This window comes from Procambarus clarkii, chromosome 78 (genome assembly GCF_040958095.1).
Source record: "Procambarus clarkii isolate CNS0578487 chromosome 78, FALCON_Pclarkii_2.0, whole genome shotgun sequence".
NCBI classification, from domain to species: domain Eukaryota; kingdom Metazoa; phylum Arthropoda; class Malacostraca; order Decapoda; family Cambaridae; genus Procambarus; species Procambarus clarkii.
Window position 1 is genome coordinate 22,831,140 of NC_091227.1, and position 22,080 is coordinate 22,853,219.

The following is a 22,080-nucleotide window of genomic DNA, read 5'->3' on the forward strand; positions in this document are numbered from 1 at the left end:
GTTTCTGTAATATTTCAAGTTTTATTTGCAGCATTAAGATTACCTCAATTTTCCTTGTTTTGGTACTTTTTAAATCATTAGTGTTATGACATTTGGTTGGTTCCATGATGCAAAGGAGGTAATCTTAAAAAGTATTTATAGACAGCCCTCGTGAATTCTTTCTAACCATGTGTACTAGCAGTGGCCGCTAGACAGCTAGCATGACTAATCTAAGATCCCGTTCGACATGCGTAGTATAAGCCTTTACCCCCTACATTTCAACACTTAAAAGTAATTACCCCCGTAACTTTAAATTTACATTACTGTATTTTCAACTGTGCAGAGTGCAGGTTGAATATAGGCATTACTTAATCATCAAAATCTTGGATAACATGACCCATTGTATCTTGAATTTTTATTTATACGGTATAAATGTTCTTTCACAAATCATGAGTGACTTTGCAATATTTTCCTTGATCATTTGTTGTATAAATAGTTCCATTTTGGGTCAATTGGGTCAGGTCAATTTTAGGGAACACATTCTCCAGCTTTTGGGAAACAAGTGAAAGTTCACTTCCCAACTTAGTCATTTAACTCTTCATTTTCACTTGAACTCTAACCAGAAAACTAACATAAATATATAAGGAATGTTTATGGCTGCAGCTGATGTGCTTCACTTGTATCTTTGCAGGTTGATCCCATGAAGGTGCCACAGATATCATCATTACAGAAGCAACAAGAAAATCTCTTGTCTATTGTACGCATGACATGGTCCCGAATCCTTAATTCCCATCCATATTTTCCCTTGGAGCTTAGGGAATGTTTCTGTATGTATCGAGAACGTTTAGCCACCATTGGAAAGCAAAATCTAAGCGATAACCTGATCTCGGCATCTATTTTCCTAAGATTTCTGTGTCCTGCTATCCTGTCTCCTTCATTATTTAATATAACACAAGAATACCCAGATGAAAGGACCTCCAGAAATCTCACTCTAATCGCCAAAACTCTTCAGACACTTGCTAACTTTACAAAATTTCAAGGCAAAGAAAACTTCATGGAGTTTATGAATGAATTTATTGAACTAGAACAATCTCAGATGAAATCATTTTTGAAGCAGATCTCGAGTCCAGCAAATCACGACCACAGAGCACTGGAATATGACAAAGACATTGACGTTGGGAGAGAGATGTCCTTGTTACATACTTTCCTTACCGAAGCCTTGAGAAAGTTATCATCATCTACCTCCAAAACCAATATCAGTGTGTCTCAGCAGCGTTTCCTAGACAAGTTACGCCAAATCCTTGATGAGATTAGTGTTGCTCAAACTCAACCAAATATTAATATTGTGCAACAACTCTCTTCTCATAATCCACCTGAGATTCCAATTTCAGACCCAACATCTCCTGAGAATGGAAGAATGGAAGATAGACTTGGCTACCAGTCTCTCCAGAGAAATATTTTCAGATACAATGACCCTACTGTCAGTGAAGAATATAGGCCTGTAGCTCCACCACCTGTAAATCATCTCCAGCTTCCTCCGGACACTCCATCCACTCCACGCCCCTCCACTCTGCCAAGAAACACATATCTGATGGGCTCGGCTCGCAAGCCAGCCATTGACCTGAATACAGCAGATGACTATGTTTTGTTTTCTGCCTTAGAACCTGACGGAAAGCGCAGAGAACCCAGTGCAATAGGTCACAGTTACAGTTACAGTCATCTTGCCCCTGGCCCAGCTCAGAATACATCTCCAGTTCATAACCACAGTCATTTACATCATCACCACTTCCACAATCATGCTGCATGGTTCACCAACAACAGACAAATGTTCAGTGGCCACCCACAAATGAATGGCCATGGACAAGTTCATCAAAATGGTCACATGGTGTCAAATGGAAATCCTGAAGAGCCATTAGACATCAGCCGTGAAGAAAATGATAGAAATTCTACTGGTGAAACTGAAACAAATATGAAGGGTTCACAAACCTCAATTTCTCAGCTGTCTAATGTAGCATCCTCAGGATACCAAAGTTTTGCATATAGTCAGTCCTCTAGCCCAGTGGATCCATCAATAACTCACCATGATGCTGCAAATAATAATAATACTAATGTAGCAGGGAACAGTAGTAGTACTAGTAGTAACAACAGTGGTGGAATGCACGTATCACCTCATATGACTCCACAGTTGACAGCTCCTTTGGCTTTTAACAACCCTATGTATCACCTCAATGCTGCGACTAGCTCTCCACGACCTGTCCCACATCGCGGAGTTCGTCTGTCTCACCATCACCACCATCATTTACACCAAAGTGCACAGCAGCAGCAAAGCCCAGTGAGCTCTTCTCTCAGTTCTACACACAGTGTTGAGGATTTGCAGTCTGCCCCAATGATGGCTCCTAGTTTGTCCTCGGCACGTGCTCCCCAGCGTACCCATTCATCATCGAGTGAAGATAGCACATCACTGGCATGCACACCACCGCTAGAGCACAGGGCATTCAAATCGGGTGCTCCTCGAACCAACCCTCGATGCTTACCTCCTGGATGGGGTCAGCCGACTGTGGTACCTGGTGTAGCTCCTGATCACCACCATTCTACATCAGATCTGCTAGGAGGGGCACAATGTCGAAGATCAAAAGTGAATCGTCGCCAGTCTGCAGAAGTTGGCAGTGGGAGGCGACAACGGTATCAGTATGACAGTGACTCGTCCAGTGATGAACAACCACCCCCACCTGCTCGAGTTCGTCCCACTCGCACAAACCATAGGGTATCTGAGACCAAAACTCTTGATGAGGTTAGTATTACTGTACATATAAAATTTATATAAAATGCATATCAAATTGCATATAAAATGACAAAAGTTCAGTATAATGTTTAGAGTTCATTTTAGTGGTACAGTATTTTAGTCATTGCTGTACACTGTATTCTGTAAAAATAATTATATTATTCCAGTATGAGCAAGAAATCCTTGCACTTCGCACTGCCATGGAGGAAATGCATCATAAGTTGGTTGCTGCTGATGAGCACATACAGGTTCGTTCTGGTGGCCCTGAAGCCTCTTCTGAGATTGTTACATCTGCCCTACCCCACGATTCCCATGCTCTTCACCATTCTGGTAACCCGAGCAGTAGTCCAGTTCAGACATCAGCCCACCTTCAACATAATAGACACAATCACCAATACCCACAACCTCAGCAGGTGATTGATTCGGAGGGTCAGGGAACTCAGATGAGAGAGCTGCTTCAAAAGTAAGTTGCACTCAGAATTGTTGTTATGCATCTGTGAATGAAGAGGATTTGTTTAATGATTCTGATTTTGGACCACGTCCTCAAATTCTAGTGCATTTTCTAGTTAAATGTAAAAGCACTTTATTTACTATATCTTGCATTTAAGTTATTAAAGAGTCACATTGCAGCATAATACATAATGTAGTACAGTAAAGCCTTATTTTAACAACAAATTGTAATAAAAAATACTCAGTCAAGAAACTTGTTGGAAACAGGATTGTAGTAACCTCGGTGTGGGGCATTCAACCTCATATCCCCTGCATTATCCAAGGGGACCTTTGACAAGCCACCGGCTTCTTGTCCTCAGTGCTACATAGCCTTCCCAGCTTGGTACCCATTTGATAATTACTTCCTGTCCTCATCGAGGCCAGTGGTATTAGTTGCCCTCAGGTATATTATAGTGGGCTGGGTACTAATGAACAAATCCACAAGGGCCATGAGGAGGCTTCAAACCTACGCACGTGATGTTCCCAGAAGTGCCTTAGTCAACTGTCCCACAACATGGTTAAAAGAATTGGAACCTGCAGTGCTACTGACCTCACGAGGATTCCGAAACTTCTCCGAAGCACAATCGAGGTTTCACACAGTCGCCCCCCCATGCACTTGGGCTCTGTCAACCAGATATTCTACCTCTATGCCCTTACTTCAATACACACACAAATCACAATAGAGTGATATAGCGTGCATGGGGGGAGAAATTGTGTGAAACCCTGATTGTGCTTCGGAATCCTTGTGAGGGCAGTAGTACTCCAAGTTGCAGTTCTTTTAACTATGTCGTGGCACAGTTGACTAAGGTGCATCTGGGAACATCCTGTCTGTAGGTTCGAACTCTCATCATGGCCCTTATGAATTTGTTCATGTGATATATCACCCTATTGTGATTTGTGTGTGTATGGCTGGGTACTACAGTTGTTTTCCAAAAGTTTCTTTCCAATAAAGTTTGAATTAGTCTTGACTGGGGCCTCCTACTGCCCAGACATCAAAGCCAGGTTTGTATAGCTGTGTAAAATATAAAAAATAAATTGGCCCAATGACTGAGCTTTCCGAGGATGCAACCCACAACAGTTGCCTAATTTTCATCTACCCTATTTATTGCAAGGTGAAGAGCGTCATCAGGTCTGGGGTCCCAAGCTGTCGGTGTCAGAGGGCTTGACGACCGAGTGGACAGCGCTTGGGGTTCGATCCCTGGCGGAAGGCGGAAACAAATGGGCAGAGTTTCTTTCACCCTGATGCCCCTGTTACCTAGCAGTAAATAGGCACCCTGGGAGTTACAGCTGCTTCCCGGGGCTGGATGTGTGTGTAAAAGTTAGGATTAAGGACTTGCCCAAAATTCTATGCGTGCTAGTGGCTGTACACGAATGTAAGAACTCTTGTATATATAAATAAATAAATATATAAAAAGGTGTAAGGAGAGGTGTCAACACAATTTGTTTTACTGTGGGATTGAATCTGGAACCTTTCAGTTATGAGCAAGCCATGCAGCCAACTGTAGTATAGGTCACCACACATGTATAGTGTGGTGATAGAAGTGACAATGAGATTGGCATGATACCCAAGAGTTGTAGAATAATTGTAATGGGGTGGGGGGGGGGGGAGTAGGGTATTATCAAGGGGAAAGTGCCAAGCCGTAGTGCTATATGGCCGTATATATACGGCTATATAGCACTTGGAAGGGGTCAGGATAAGGATTTGGGATGAGATGGAGGGGTAAGAATGGTGCCTAGTCACTTGGACGGTCGGGGATTGAACGCCGACCCGCATGAAAAGTGATTTCACTACTGTCCAGTCAAAGTGGTTGGGGAGGGGGGGGAAGGGTAGGTGGTTGAACAAATAGCCTTGTTATCATATTGGACATGTAAAGTTGACTTGACATACTAGTGGATGTTTAAAAAGCAATAATTTTTGTTTTTACTTGATATTTAATCTTTCATAGAATCAGATAGCAGGGAAACAAAAAGGCAGCAACAATGGATATATATATATATTTTCTCATTAGAGCAGTGATACATATAAATTACATAAGACATATGAAACGTACTGCTTTGTTAAACGGGGAGGGGAGGAGGAAGAGAGAGGGGGGGGGGGGGGAGGAGAAGAGGGTGGGGGGGAGGAGGAAGAGAGAGAGGGGGGGGGAGGAGAAGGGGGGAGGAGGAAGAGAGAGAGAGAGAGGGGGGGGGGAGAGGATGTTTGATTACAAAGATTGAATAAATTAAACATTTTCCGAATTTGTTCAATTGAACATTTTCCAAAATTTTTACCTAATTTTCCAAATTTGTTTAATTGAACGTTTTCCGAATTTGTTTAATTGAACGTTTTCCGAATTTGTTCAATTGAACATTTTCCGAATTTGTTCAATTGAACATTTTCCAATTTTGTTCAATTGAACATTTTCCAATTTTGTTCAATTGAACATTTTCCGAATTTGTTCAATTGAACATTTTCCAAAATTTTTACATAATTTTCCAAATTCGTTCAATTGAACATTTTAAAAAAATTGCCATCAAAATTTCCGTATTTGTTCAATTGAACATTTTCCAATTTCGTTCAATTGAACATTTTCCAAAAATTTTACCTAATTTTCCAAATTTGTTCAATTGAACATTTTCCGAATTTGTTCAATTGAACATTTTCCGAATTTGTTCAATTGAACATTTAAAAAAATGCCATCAAAATGTCTGTATTTGTTCAATTGAACATTTTCCGAATTTGTTCAATTGAACATTTTCCAATTTTGTTCAATTGAACATTTTCCAAAATTTTTACCTAATTTTCCAAATTTGTTCAATTGAACGTTTTCCGAATTTGTTCAATTGAACATTTTCCGAATTTGTTCAATTGAACATTTTAAAAAATGCCATCAAAATGTCTGTATTTGTTCAATTGAACATTTTCCAATTTTGTTCAATTGAACATTTTCCGAATTTGTTCAATTGAACATTTTCCAAAATTTTAACCTAATTTTCCAAATTTGTTTAATTGAACATTTTCCGAATTTGTTCAATTGAACATTTTCCGAATTTGTTCAATTGAACATTTTCCGAATTTGTTCAATTGAACATTTTCCAATTTTGTTCAATTGAACATTTTCCAATTTTGTTCAATTGAACATTTTCCAATTTTGTTCAATTGAACATTTTCCGAATTTGTTCAATTGAACATTTTCCAAATTCGTTCAATTGAACATTTTAAAAAAATTGCCATCAAAATTTCCGTATTTGTTCAATTGAACATTTTCCGAATTTGTTCAATTGAACATTTTCCGAATTTGTTCAATTGAACATTTAAAAAAATGCCATCAAAATGTCTGTATTTGTTCAATTGAACATTTTCCGAATTTGTTCAATTGAACATTTTCCAATTTTGTTCAATTGAACATTTTCCAAAATTTTTACCTAATTTTCCAAATTTGTTCAATTGAACGTTTTCCGAATTTGTTCAATTGAACATTTTCCGAATTTGTTCAATTGAACATTTTAAAAAATGCCATCAAAATGTCTGTATTTGTTCAATTGAACATTTTCCAATTTTGTTCAATTGAACATTTTCCGAATTTGTTCAATTGAACATTTTCCAAAAATTTTACCTAATTTTCCAAATTTGTTTAATTGAACATTTTCCGAATTTGTTCAATTGAACATTTTCCAATTTTGTTCAATTGAACATTTTCCAATTTTGGTCAATTGAACATTTTCCAATTTTGTTCAATTGAACATTTTCCGAATTTGTTCAATTGAACATTTTCCAAATTCGTTCAATTGAACATTTTAAAAAAATTGCCATCAAAATTTCCGTATTTGTTCAATTGAACATTTTCCGAATTTGTTCAATTGAACATTTTCCAATTTCGTTCAATTGAACATTTTAAAAAATTTTTACCTAATTTTCCAAATTTGTTCAATTGAACGTTTTCCGAATTTGTTCAATTGAACATTTTCCGAATTTGTTCAATTGAACATTTTAAAAAAATGCCATCAAAATGTCTGTATTTGTTCAATTGAACATTTTCCGAATTTGTTCAATTGAACATTTTCCAATTTTGTTCAATTGAACATTTTCCAAAATTTTTACCTAATTTTCCAAATTTGTTCAATTGAACGTTTTCCGAATTTGTTCAATTGAACATTTTCCGAATTTGTTCAATTGAACATTTTAAAAAAATGCCATCAAAATGTCTGTATTTGTTCAATTGAACATTTTCCGAATTTGTTCAATTGAACATTTTCCAAATTTGTTCAATTGAACATTTTCCAAAATTTTTACCTAATTTTCCAAATTTGTTCAATTGAACGTTTTCCGAATTTGTTCAATTGAACATTTTCCGAATTTGTTCAATTGAACATTTTAAAAAAAATGCCATCAAAATGTCTGTATTTGTTCAATTGAACATTTTCCAATTTTGTTCAATTGAACATTTTCCGAATTTTTTCAATTGAACATTTTCCAAAATTTTTACCTAATCTCCCAAATTTGTTTAATTGAACATTTTCCAAATTTGTTCAATTGAACATTTTCTGAATTTGTTCAATTGAACATTTTTTGAATTTGTACCTAATTTTCCAAATTTGTTTAATTGAACATTTTCCGAATTTGTTCAATTGAACATTTTCCAAATTTGTTAAATTGAACATTTTCCAAATTTGTTCAATTGAACATTTTTCAAATTTGTTCTATTGAACATTTTCCAAAAATTTTACCTCTTTCAAATTTGTTCTATTGAACACATTTGGAAAATTTGAGGTAAATTTTGAAAAAAGTTCAATAGAACAAATTTGGAAAATGAGGTAAAAATTTTGGAAAATGTTCAATTGAACATTTTCCAAAATTTTCACAATTTAAAAAATGTTCAATTGAACAAATTGTGAAAATGTTGGAGAGGGGGGTGGGGAAGGAAGGTGGTAAGGTAGGGAATGATCAAGGGAAAGTGCCAAGCCATTACGACTATACAGCACTGGGAAGGGGTCATGATAAGGATTTGGGATGGCAGACGGGAATGTTGCCCAACCACTTGGATGGTCAGGGATTGAGCACTGATCTGCTTCATACCTGCATGAAGCAAGACCATCGCTTTCATGTCCAGTCCAAGTGGTTGAAGGAGAGGAGGGGGGGGGGGGGGGGGGAGGAGGATTATCAAGGGAAAGCGCCAAGCCATTACGACTATATAGCACTTGAAGGGATCAGAATAAAGATAAGACGAGGGGAAATGAATGGTGCCCAACCACTTTTTTTTTTTTTTTTCCCCCTACCACAGTCGTGGCCACACATTTACAATACTAACCAGTATACAATTTCTTCTGTCCTCCATGGACAGGGTTAGAGATTTGTTAAACATATAGTTCAGGGGTTTATTGAACAATCAACCACAGGTGATTCGGTGCTTTTAAAATGCTAAGCTAACCAACATACTGTTACATAAATACATACAGAGTTACGTCTGCCTTACATAAAGTATTCAATGTGTCTTTTACATAGTGTCATTAATGTGCATTTACAAAGGTGAAATGTAATTCTGATCAGCTTCCATATATACTTTATACACACACATGAATTCACATACATTTGTCTCTCTTACTCTGACAGGGTGAGATAGCTGATAGAGAAACTAGTGTGCAATTAAGCACTTAATCACTGAAGGTGATTAAGGTGCTTTTACAAGCTCAGGTTATATAGCTACATCACATACATTGTATAATTCATACATGGTCAATCTTGGGTACAAGTCCCAAGTACAACAATCTTGGGTACAAGTCCATTATCATCAAGTGTTCCAGTACTCCTAGTAATTACAGAGTTCAGCAAACCTTAGCCCAGGAGGGCAAAAAGCCAGTTAGTATGAGACATTCTATAATATAATGTTCAAGAGAGTTATCTTGAGGTTATCTTGAGATGATTTCGGGGCTTTAGTGTCCCCGCGGCCCGGTCCTCGACCAGGCCTCCACCCCCAGGAAGCAGCCCGTGACAGCTGACTAACACCCAGGTACCTATTTTACTGCTAGGTAACAGGGGCATAGGGTGAAAGAAGCTTTGCCCATTGTTTCTCGCCGGCGCCTGGGATCGAACCCAGGACCATAGGATCACAAGTCCAGTGTGCTGTCCGCTCGGCCGACCGGCTCTAGAGTGCATGTTTACTCTTTCACAAAGTTGACACATTGTGTACTCGACATTTGGGTAACCAACCACACAACCCAACCACTTGGACGGTCGGGGTATTGAATGACGACCTGCATGAAGCGAGACCGTCGCTCTACCGTCCAGCCCAAGGGGGGGGGGGAAGGGGAGAGAATGAAGGTGAAGGTGGCTGCCTTACGATGGTTCTGGGTTCAAGGCCCGATCTCTGACAAGGCCTCTGTTGGTGGCGGCGCCTTCATGTACCTGCAAAAAATAAAATATTAAAATATTTTTAAAATAAATTTAAATATTAAATAACTTTGTTAAAGTCTCACTTGAGTGCGAGGCCATGAGATGAAAGTTTGTTAAAATGAAGTTTTACTACACTATGGTAATGCTAAATTTATTATTTCTCAAGTTAAATTGTATGATACATGGACACAGTATTTCCTCACATCAGTATCACACACACACACACACATATACTATTCTATTCTAATACTATTCAAAGCAAATACTATTCATACAAATAGAAGCAAATACTATTCATACTTTTAAAACTAGGTATGATAGGGAAATGGGACAGGAGTCATTGCTGTAAACAACCGATAGCTAGAAAGGCGGGATCCAAGAGTCAATGCTCGATCCTGCAAGCACATATAGGTGAGTACATAGTAATCAGTCCTATTTCCAGATGTATAACCATATATTACTATTATAAATCATAAAAATGAGAAATGTAACAAGTAGTTTTCCTTATTCCAGGCTACAAGAGCAGTTTCGAAAAGAGCAAATGAAAATGACAGAACTAATGTCAGAAAAGGATGCAGTAATTCAAGCACAGGAAGACAGAATCAATGCACTGGATCGCACGAATACACAACTTCTTATGGCTCTCGAGCAGATCAGAGAGTTGTAAGTCAACCCACAACGCAGAGTTCCCAAGACTTCATTAACTCACCAGTAGGCATTGCTAATTGTTGCTTTGAAAGCATGGCTCACTTATTCCTATGTAGTTTGGAATTTCTTTTCATGCCAGTCTAAAAATGATTTGGGAGCAATTCTCAAAGATCCATTTTCAACCCGATTGGATATAGCACAAGTACCGATAATTTTTTTTTTCCAGTAAGAAGTTAAATTTGAAAATACTGTACCTGTATGTACTGTTAATTTGTATAAATTACGCTTAACACAAATATATACTTTAATTTAAAACAAATTTCAATTTTTTCCATTCCAACTGCTTGTTACCAATATTGCAGGTTGTAAACAACAATCACTTTCTAAATTTTGCTCATGTTAGTTGCTTATCGCCAAGTTAAAAAAGCATGGCATATGTGTAGCACACTTCAAATGAAGTACTGTACTCTGTTTTCTACTGGGACTCTGGTACAAGAGACTGGTGCTTGCATGTTTTGTGTATGTGTAGGTCTTTAATGCTGACTTTTTATTTATATTAAACTGATAGAAATCAAGCTTTTGGGTGCATATGAAGTGCATTTCTGAGCAGTACACTTGGTTGCTTCTTGAAATATTAATCTACTAACCCAAAGTAAGCCAACATGCAGTCAGTGCAGGTAGTCTTTCCAGCCCAGTAGTGAACCTTTCAAATTGTCTGAATCAACAGCTACAGTAAGCCAGCTGCAGAACTGTATCGGGTAGCAGAAACCAACCGCCTGGCCAAGAAGACGTAGGTCATGGGGTGGCTTTTGCAATATCCCATCTGGGAAGTGCCTCCTTTCTCTAACAGAAAGTAAGAGGAAAGCTTCAGTATATTGTTACAACCCCTTTACCTAAGGATATACCAAGGTTTTATAAACTTTACACCTTCACTGTAATGGTAAGCTTTTGTCAGTACAGATGGCGGAAGTTCCAGGGGGAATAGAATAGTGCAATGATACGCAACTTACCTATGCACAAGTGGCCAGGGAGGAAGAAATAATAGAAGTGGTAAAGGTAGCCAGAAACTGTAGCAGCCAGAAAGCAAAGACATTAGGCAAGTTAGAAAGGAATAGGCATCAAACCTGAAACTGGTGCAAAACAAAGTTGATCGAAGTCCCTAATAATTTTTGGTTGCAAAGAAAAGGAAACAACATCTAGGTCAGAAAGAGTCACCGATGAAACAATAGTAGATAAAATTGTTGGGCTAGTGGAAGGTTTTACAACCTAAGATAATGTCTGCGACTACAGGAGGATTGGCAGGTACGAAAAAGGGAAAGATAAACCATTGACGATCACCCTAAATGGACCTAAGCAGATGGAAGAAGTACAGGACTTAGGAATGTTAGGAAATTACAAAGTGATAAGGAGGAGAAATTATGGTCATTAAGGAGAGATCTTTCAAAGGAAGACAGAGAAAGTGAACTTAACACCGCTGAAGCAAAATGTCTAAATGAAAGCAGGAAGGAAGAAGTAATCTTTTTTTTTTTTTCCTTCAAGCAGATAGGTACAAAAAGGCAAACCAACAAAATCATTAGAGGGGGAGTGATGAACAAGGGGACAGGGAACATGTTCCTGAAAATTGTATATACAATAAAATTGTATGATGGTGTAAGAATAAACACTGGAGCTAAGTGATATAATAAAACTGAAGATGTCACAGACATTGGCATTGTTGTCAATTAACAGAGATTGTTGCACTAACAGAGACGAAACTCGATTATACTGTATTTTAAATGAGGTTGTATTTCCAAGGGACTTCTCAATTTGGAGACGGGATAGAAAAGGTAGGGAAGGTGGAGGCATTGCCGTGCTGGTTAAAGAACATCTATAGGTAAACAAATTAATGATTGCCAACCTATGAGAAGTTGATATAATGGCACTGGAGGTTTATAATTCAGCTGATAAACATAAATGCCTACAGACCGCCAGCATCCAGCACATGGACAAAGGAGGAGCTGGACAACAAACGAGAGGGTCTCATAATGATCAAGAGAGATTATAGTAAGAGTGGATAAAGACAAATTATGACTGTTGCCACTCATGGATTTCAAGTTGAGGTCCATAGACTGGGAGGCCTATAAAGCAAGAACGGAGGATTTTTGGACTGGTAGATTAGTAAACCTCATTCTGGAGACATGTATCAACACATTAAACAAGTTATGGGAACAAGGGAAGGGAAGGTTCCTGCAATGTTGGATTTGATATTCACTAGGAAAGGAAACAGATTTGACATTCAGTACCTTTCCCCTTAGGCAGAACTATGTCCTTTTGGAAATAAAGTATGCAATGCATTATAATCTAGAAGAGAATGAAGTTGAAAAACTATTTCAGGAGAGGTCACTGAAAAACTTAGAAAGTACTTTAATGAATTTGACTGGAAAGACTTGCCGTTAGACAAGGAAGTAAATAAATGTATGTCAAGTTTTGTGAAATGTATGATTAAGGCACAAACAAAATTTACACGAGATACAGAACTAGGAAACAGAGGTTCAGCAGAAATTGCAAGAGGACCAGAGACTAGACATAAATGGAATCAATATAGCAAGAGGCTAAACCCTCAAACATACCAGCAGTACAAAGAAGAAACAGCTACACAATAGTGAGAAGTGACAAATAAATTGAGGAAGGGATTGCAAACAAATGTAAAACAAAACTAGGCCTATTCTATAAATTCATTAAAAGCAAATTGCAGGAACAGGAAAAAATTCAGAGGTTGAAAATATGAAATAGATTCACTGTAAATGAAAATGAAATGAGTGAAACATTAAATGCGCGCACACAGTTCCAAAGTGTGTTTGTGCAAAATTAAATTTTCAGAGAAACAGACAATAAAACTTCCAGACAACAGAACACGCACAGATGTTTAGAGATGAAGTGGAAAAAAATGTTCAAGGAATTAGGAACAAAGCAGTTGGCTGAGATGGAGTTTCACCATGGGTTCCGAGAGCATGCACACGAGTGCAGCATACCACTTCAATTGATTTTTTAGTCATCTGTGTACAGGATTCCTGGCAGATATATAGATATATCTGATATATAGAAAAAGGTTAACATGGTACCAATCTACAAAATTGGCAGAAGGGAAGACCCTCTTAATTATAGACCTGGCTACTACAAGTGTAGTCAGAATATTGGAAAAATAATTAAAACCAAAAGGGTAGAACACAGAAAAATTATATAACAGTATGGTTTTTGATCTGGAAGATTCTGTGTAATGATCTACTTAATTTCTATGATAGCCACAGAGATTTTACAGGAAAGAGAGGGTTGTGTTGACCGCATTTATCTGGACCTTAAAAAAAAAAAAAAAAAAATGACAATCACACATTAAAGACTGTTCTGGAAACTGGAACATATTCAAGGAGTGACAGGGAGGCTTCTAACAGGGACAAAAAATTTTCTAACCGACAGAAAATGAAGGCAGTAAACAGAGGCAATGTGTCGGACTGGAGTAATGTCATTTCTCACAAATGGAGTACTGTACTACAGGGTTTAGTTCTTTTATTATCGTAATGTTCAGCATCTACATAAACAACCTAAAAAAAGGAACACAGAATTATATGAACATGTTTGCTGATGATGCTAAGATACTAAGGAAGATGCGAAACTTAAACTATTGTCATGCCCTTTTAGCAGACCTGGACAAAGTGTCTACAGCGCCACTTGGCAAATGGAATTTAACCCTTAAACTGCGCATGGCATATGAGTAAAATGTCCCACGGTGCACATGGCATATATATATATACACCACAGGGTGTCAGGCACGATTCAAATGACCCACGGCTACACGGGGTTCACATTAGCTTCCTCAGGGCTCTTGTAAACAGACGCCATTTTTTTTTTAAACCGTGGGCAATATTTTCCGGTGTGAGAGCCACAGTACTGTGGGAGGAGTGATGCTGAGGGACGGAGGGAGATTGCATCGTTTACCGACTGTGTACTCGCCTAGTTGTACTCACCTAGTTGTGTTTGCGAGGGTTGAGCTCTGGCTCTTTGGTCCACCTGTTATTGTCTGCATTCACCATACCAGTTTATTGATTCTCTATAGTGAACACAAATGTAGATACTTATATATAATGTGTGTATTAGTGTAATAACAGCAAAAGGATTATGATGGGAGGATACATTTGGGTGACGGAGGTGAAGTCGTCTTCATGATTTGTCTGGTTGTGTAGACAGAGGCCACTATGCTCTTTGGGCACCCTACAAGCTTAGGTGTACAGTTACGGTGCATACAACATGTTGATACTTATATATAATGTGTGTATATAGTGTAATAACACTGCACACACAGTTTTGTTGGGGGACAAAGTTTAGTGCGTGTGACTTTGAATGAGTGAGGGAGCCGCCAGCTGTGTGTAGCGACAACTCTTAGTGCCTGAACTAACTATCAGGTTAGTTGTACAGTTGTGGTGAACAAAACATATACATACTTATATATAATGTCTGTATATAGTGTAATAACACCACAAACGGTATTGTCCGGGGAGAAAGTTTAGTGCGTGTGACCTTGAATGAGTGAGGGAGCTGCCAGCTGACTGTGTAGCGACGTCTCTTAGTGCCTGAACTAACTATATCAGCTTAGTTGTACAGTTATGGTGAACAAAACATGTAGATACTTATATATAATGTCTGTATATTATGAATAAAATATAAAACAGGATGGTGGGAGGAGAAAGTGGGCGAGTGAGGCGTTGTTGAGGGAGTGGCAACGAGTGGCTGGCTGGTGTGTGGCGGTCACTCCTCGTTGCTTTTCGACTCAATACCAACTTAGTGGTTTGTTATGGTGAACAAAACATGCACACACTTACAGTATATATAACCTGTGTATAGAATGTAATAACAGCAAAACTATTTGTTTATTGTTTTATGAACATAATAATTGAATTCCCATTATTGTAGTAATGGGAATCAACAAAATTGATAAGGAAAAATTCTTTAGACCTGGAAATTCAAATGGTCATAGATTTAAGCTAACTAAACAAAGCTGCTGCAGAAATATAAGAAAATTCCCTTTCAGGAACAGTGTTAGACGAGTGGAAAAAGTGAGAATGTTGTAGAGGTCAAAACCATCAGTACAGTAGTTTCAAAGCGTTATATGACAGTGCCAGGAAGACCGGACACTACAAGCGTAGCTTTCATCCTATAACTACACTGAGGTAATTACAGATCAGTCACTCCCAAAGGTGGAGGCAGCAACTTTGAAATTAAATGGAATATTGAAGGCTGAAATTTATTTAGCAAATTACCAATTAAGACAATATAGTTTCTACCAGGATGGAGTAAAGTGTCTACCTAGACACTTTACTCTATCCCAAGGTGGCCACAGTAGAAATTTCCCCAGGAGATTCCATAACTCCACAAATCTTTTATTCTTGGTACGGTACCCCTATCTATCTCTTCCTTCACACCCTGCCACTGCATATATTGTTGCATTCTTCCAAGATGTTTGTAGTCTGCTGCTACTGTATGACTTTTTTAAATCCTTGTTCACCCTCCTTGTCAATGATTCTCTGGCATCCCACTAACATAATAGTAGCACCTATATTTCAGTCACTCTCCCTTTCCACTTGTATCACCTCTCGCAAATAGAGTACTTCATTACTACAGCCATACCACATACACCATCTGCTTTTCTTAACCACTGCACTGCGTAACGCGCCTTGAGGCTCTCAATGGGTGGTGCGCAACGTGCCTCAGGGATCTCATAGGTATAGCATATCATTCATAACTCCCGCGGCTACATGGGGTTCACACATCAGCTTCCTCAGGACTCTCCTGAACAGAAACCATACCTTGAGGTTACCTTCAGGTGCTTCCGGGGCTTAGCGTCCCCGCTGCCCGGTCGTCGACCAGGCCTCCTGGTTGCTGGACTGATCAACCAGGCTGTTGGACGCGGCTGCTCGCAGCCTGATGTATGAGTCACAGCCTGGTTGATCAGGTATCCTTTGGAGGTACCATTTATACAAAAAAATCGTGAGCAACATTCCCGGGTGTGAAGGCCTCAGTACTGAGTGAGTAACCAAGGCTGGCACATGCATCATGAGCTAACAGCATTGCTATTCAGCTTGTACCACAGCATCGCCTAAAAATGTTCAAATACATATGTATCTGGTATTATTTAGCCATGATAATAGTACAGAAGAGCCTGACTGTGATAAAGACTGTGTACAATGTTCGGATATCAGTGAATAAATGCTGTTCAAGATGTTCACAGTGCTAGCCACAGCACACTGTCATTATTTCGTCCATCTAAAATTCTTCAAATGACTTCTGATGTTCCATTACAAAATAAACATGGGTAAATTATTCACTTACATGATTTAGTGACCAGGATTGTGGTGAGAATTAGCGATATGGGAGTAGTAGTAGTGTTGGGGAGGGAGGGAGGGAGGATAGCGTTGTCTGTTGGCTGGCATGTGGCAACATGTTACCCGATACCTGGTTGATGGGGTTCTGGGAGTTGTTCTACTCCCCAAGCCCGGCCCGAGGCCAGGCTTGACTTGCGAGAGTTTGGTCAACTAGGCTGTTGCTTGGAGCGGCCCGCAGGCCCACATATCCACCACAGCCCGGTTAGTCCGGCACTCCTTGGAGGAAACAATCTAGTTTCCTCTTGAAAATGTCCACAGTTGTTCCAGCAATATTTCTTATGCTCGCTGGGAGGGTGGTTAACAACCGCGGACCTCTGAATTTTATACAGTGTTCTCTGATTGTGCCTATGGCACTCCTGCTCTTCACTGGTTCTATTCTGCATTTTCTTCCATATCGTTCACTCCAGTATGTTGTTATTTTACTGTATAGATTTGGTACTTGGCCCTCCAAACAATGTTATTGTCTGGAATCACGATACCAGCTTAGTGGTTCGCTATGGTGAATACAAATATAGATACTTATATATAACGTGTGTATAGTTATATATAGAGGGGAAGGGAGATACCCACAAGGCTGGAATACAAAACAACAAGAAGCACACAGGTACTACACCACACAACCGCACTACTACCAAAACTGGACGAACCACTACCAAAACAATACACCCTGGACATGGGTTGAGAGGGGGGAGAACTACCAAAGCCCACAAGAAGTGACCCGCAATATGGGAAATCATTCATATTTGCAAACATATGAGGTCTAAAATCAAAGTCAAGAAATAAAGTTCATAAATGGCCTTCTAATAGAATCAAACTCAATAGTTGGTGCATTTACAGAAACCCACACAAAAGACTACATGGATAGTGAAATCTGGATCCCAAATTATAATCTATATAGATGTGACAGTAATTAGGTCAAGTGGAGGAGTGGGTCTGTATATTAAAGCGTTGGCATGCACAGAGCTCTTGAACTCTACAAATAAGGTGGTAGAGTTACTTGGAATCAAGGTAGATGTAGTGTAGTGTCAATGTAGTGTAATAACAGCAAAAACAGTTTGATCGTAGAATAGATTACATATATCACATATATGAGCCCCATAATTTTCAGCATAGCGATATTCCACACATTGAACTATATAAATTCCACAAATTACACACTTTTGAATATTACAGCAAAAAACCAGAGAAGAAACAAATGAGAAACATCAAAATAATTGTGAAACATCATATTCACTGCAACTGCCGCCCCACAGGGTGGCGGCGCCTAAGGGCCTTGAGCGCTCCATCGCTCAGCGCCCATAATTTGCTCAAATTTCCCAGCTCCATCACGGCTTAAGTATGTCACATACATTATTTTTTTAGTTACCCATGATCAAAGACTATTTTAACAATATAAGGAGAGAGAATACTATTTTGGAAATAATTTATTTTCTGTGCACCAGGGGTTTGTCATATTTTAATGTAGAGCAGTGCAGTGGTTAACCTAATTTTTACTGCTTGTACTCTTGAGCACTATGCCCCCCCCCCCCATCCTTATTCATGCACAAGTTTCACTTCCATATGTCAGTGATAGGACTAATATACTGTTGTACCTGTCGTCTTAACTCCATACTGACATTCTTTCCTTTCATTATATTATTAACCTCTCTCCATTTACACCGTCCATACTCACATTTTTATTTAACATGCCCCTACACACACACACACACACACACATATAAGAGTAACAATTTTCGTCATGTAGAGCCAACAAGTTGCAAATCGAGTGGAAAGCTCCAGAGCAGATAGTAACCTGAACCAGGAGCAAGGAAGATAACTCTAGGTATCAATCGACTCTTAGGACAATCTCCTTGATAATGGTCCAGGATGGACCGAAATGTCGTCTCTTCAATTTCTAGTGTGTGGTTTGGTCAACATTTGTCAGCAATATTATTGTGACTTCATCTGCATAACTCTAGGTAATCGAACAGTTAGGAGACAGACTTGTTGAAGTAAATCAAAATGCTATAGCCTATGCTAAGCAATTAGAACCAATGACCAGCAGCAAAGTATAAAGAAGCCACCCAGTAGAAGTTCCTAACCAGTGGTCAGTAGATATCGTCTTGACAAGGAGCCACCAAGTGGGATAGTTCAAAAATGTAATCTTAAGAGATTGAAAAGCAAATCTTAGTTTTCTGGGAAGTAGATAAAACAATATATATTCACATTTGAGTGTTTTTGTTGGAGGGGGGGGGGGGGGGTTGGGAGGAGGATTTTTCTCATTTCAGTGCCTTTTACAGTGAATATGTTAAATCTTTATTTTTCTCTGTAGCGCTCTAGTTTTGCTGCTGCTGTGCTTTACTTGCTAAGCCAATAGTCAATCTTGTGTGTGTGTGTACTGTACTGTATATGCAAGTAGCAACTGCTCGCTTATCTAACCCAACTTGAAGATATAGAATCCTTGTAATGTGTTATGGTAGCCCCTGAAGAATGGGAACTTTTGAGGGGACAACCAGGCAACAAATAAAGGGAAAATGGTTGACAAAATATTGGTCAAGAACTTGTTTATTTTTAAGCAGCACTCATGTCTTGTGATGTTTCCCAAATACTGTACAGCTGTATTATGTTGGCAAACATTTAATTCCTCCCTCACTAACTTTCCCTCAATTTTTTCTCCCTCCCACACTAACTGAATAATAAAATTGTTAATCTACTCAAATATCTGTTATGCTCGAGACATTTGTAAAATCTTTCAAGACAATTTCTATTGCAGGAAACTAAGAGAACAAGTGAACTCACAGCAGCTGGGGCCTCAGGAAGTTTGTCAGTTGTCCGATACAAGTGACTACAAGAGTAGCTCCTGTTGAACATCCCCGAGAAGATCAGCTGCATTGAATATCCTCGAGAAGATCAGCTGCATTGAACATCCTCGCGAAGATTAGTTCCAATGAACACCCTGGAAAAGAGTAGCTCCATTAAACATCCTGTTGATCACCAAGACTCAGTCATATTGTAGTGGAAACATAGGACTACATTAACAGTGAATACCTATTTTTTACATAAAAAGGAATATCTTACAAAATACTAGTTCTGGGTACAGAAAATATTAACCAATTATAAGGTGTACTATACTGGCATACCCACAAGATATTATTTGTATCAGTCCACCACTGCTGACACTGAATAATGGTGAATGCTGTAAACTTGTCTCCTGACGATAAATGTTCCCCCGTTTCCTTCACATCACATGCTGCCTCAACTTGTGTATGCTGTGTGGACCTTTCTAGTTTTGTATTCAGCCCTGTGCATCATCTAGTTTCTTAGATTATGTAGGAAAGTCAGTAAAGCTATATAAGCTATATTATGTATATGTTGAATTATTTGAATAGTTATTAAAGTTTATAAATTTCAATTTGACTTCATTCATCTCAATTTATTTTAAGCTAATAAGACCAGACAAGTCATAAGGCTTTACAGCATGAAACTTACTTTCTTGTATTAAAAGAGAACCATTACTTTTAAAAAGAGTGCTATACCAGATCTGAAATTGTGCAGGAGCTGGCTTTGTAGTTTGTTATCCAGAATACTAAATTTAACATTGGTAAATATATGTAAATATGTATTAGTCTGGACAACTAGTTTCTCAACCAGCTATTCAGGACCTGCACGATCCAGGAGCTGGTGCATTTCTTTGGTATGTATCAGTTACCAAGTCCCATAGCCAATGCTGCCTTAATGTTGGTATTATTATTAACGTCATCACAGAGAATGGTACCCAAAAATTAAGAGAATTGGGAAAACAATGAATTAAAAAAAAATAAGATGCTAACTCTGCAGGCATTTTCAAAGAAAAAACAAATGTAGCTGTCTCTAGTTCCACGAGATCTTGTCCCCTCCCGATGGATTTGACCAATTCCATTCTGTGTGGTTACCCATATTTTGCCTTGTTCACTATTTTTCCTGTGCACAAATATCATGCAAGGCTGATATTTTCTATTGATATATCAACTTCACCTCATACCTTCCCATTATTTGTTTTGTTGTCTATACCTTTATACAGTAATATAATCATTGCCTCATTATGGGAGGCATTTCTAACCAAAGATTCACATTTATATGTTTGGATATAGATATATAATTTTTATTATTGGTAGCAGTTCAACTATGTCACATCAAGGGCTTTACAAAATACTGAAACTATATTTCAAGTCATAATAGCAAATCATTATGTCATGGATTGAGGCAGTACATGGCAATTACTATTGTCAATGCCCCTGATGCCATGAGTATGCATTAGCCCATTCCAAAGTGTTAATTATGTCTTGTATATGGCAGATGTACTCTTATTTGTTTCAGAGTGTATTTATTTGATTTACTATTTGAATGACAGAAGACAGTTCTGTAAAATGTATATAATGTAAATTTTATAAATTATGTACACTGTTTGGTACCTGTTTCATGATCCTCGTGCACATTATGTTGTCTCATTTAGACATGACTTAGGTTATCCTGTAAATAAAGGTGTGAAAATAAATCTATGTGCTAATTTCATGTTTATTTTATACTTTCCAGTCAGAACTGAAGAAAAGTCATTTCAAACCTAAATATGACAATTTTCTAGTACCCCCATAAAATTAGTGATTTAATTTCACAAAAAAAACAATTACAGACTGATAGCACTAGTATCACACATCATAAAAAATCTTTGAGTGCCAAGAAGTAAGATCACAAAATACATGGAATCGCAGCATCTCCAGGACCCTGGACAACATGGTTTCAGAACAGGGCGCTCTTGCCTGTCACAGTTGCTGGACCACTGTGACATGGCATTAGATGTCATGGAAGACAAACAAAATGCTGATGTAATTTACACAGATTTTGCAAAAACCTTCGACAAATGTGACCATGGTTTTATTACACACAAAATGAGTTCAAAAGGAATTACCGGAAAAATAGGCAGATGGATCTACAATTCCCTGACTGACAGAACCCTATGTGTAAATCAACAAAATAAAATCCGGTCCATCAACCGTGAAGAGCTCAGTCCACCAGGGTACTATTCTTGCTCCAGTACTTTTTCTCATCCTCATATCGGACATAGACAAGGACAACCTTCAGTACTGTATCAGTCTTTGCAGATGACACTAGGATTTTTATAAGAGTAAACATCATAGGGGACATGGCAAACCTCCAATCAGATGTAAATCAGGTCTTTCTATGGCTACAAAAAATAATATGGTGTTTAACGATGATAAGTTCCAGCTCATGCGCTATGGAAAAAATGAAAATATAAACGGAAACCACATATAAACCTCTGTCAAATCATAACATAGAACGAAAAGGCAATGTAAAGGATTTGGTTGTACTCATGACAGAAGACTTTACCTTTAACGAACACAATAATGTAGCCGTCATATCTG

General features: G+C 38.4%; 1 protein-coding gene across 1 annotated transcript in view; it reads left to right on the forward strand.

Annotated features, from left to right (window-relative positions):
• The window catches only part of LOC123746068 (uncharacterized), a gene marked incomplete in the record, with an annotated part of 339,547 nt that extends 318,341 nt beyond the window's left edge, over nt 1-21,206 (forward strand). Inside the window, 4 exon segments of the mRNA XM_069314232.1 lie at nt 671-2,770; nt 2,929-3,224; nt 10,134-10,283; nt 19,434-21,206. Coding sequence (XP_069170333.1) covers nt 671-2,770; nt 2,929-3,224; nt 10,134-10,283; nt 19,434-19,527 — 2,640 coding nt within the window.
• Nucleotides 21,207-22,080: the final 874 nt, after the last annotated feature.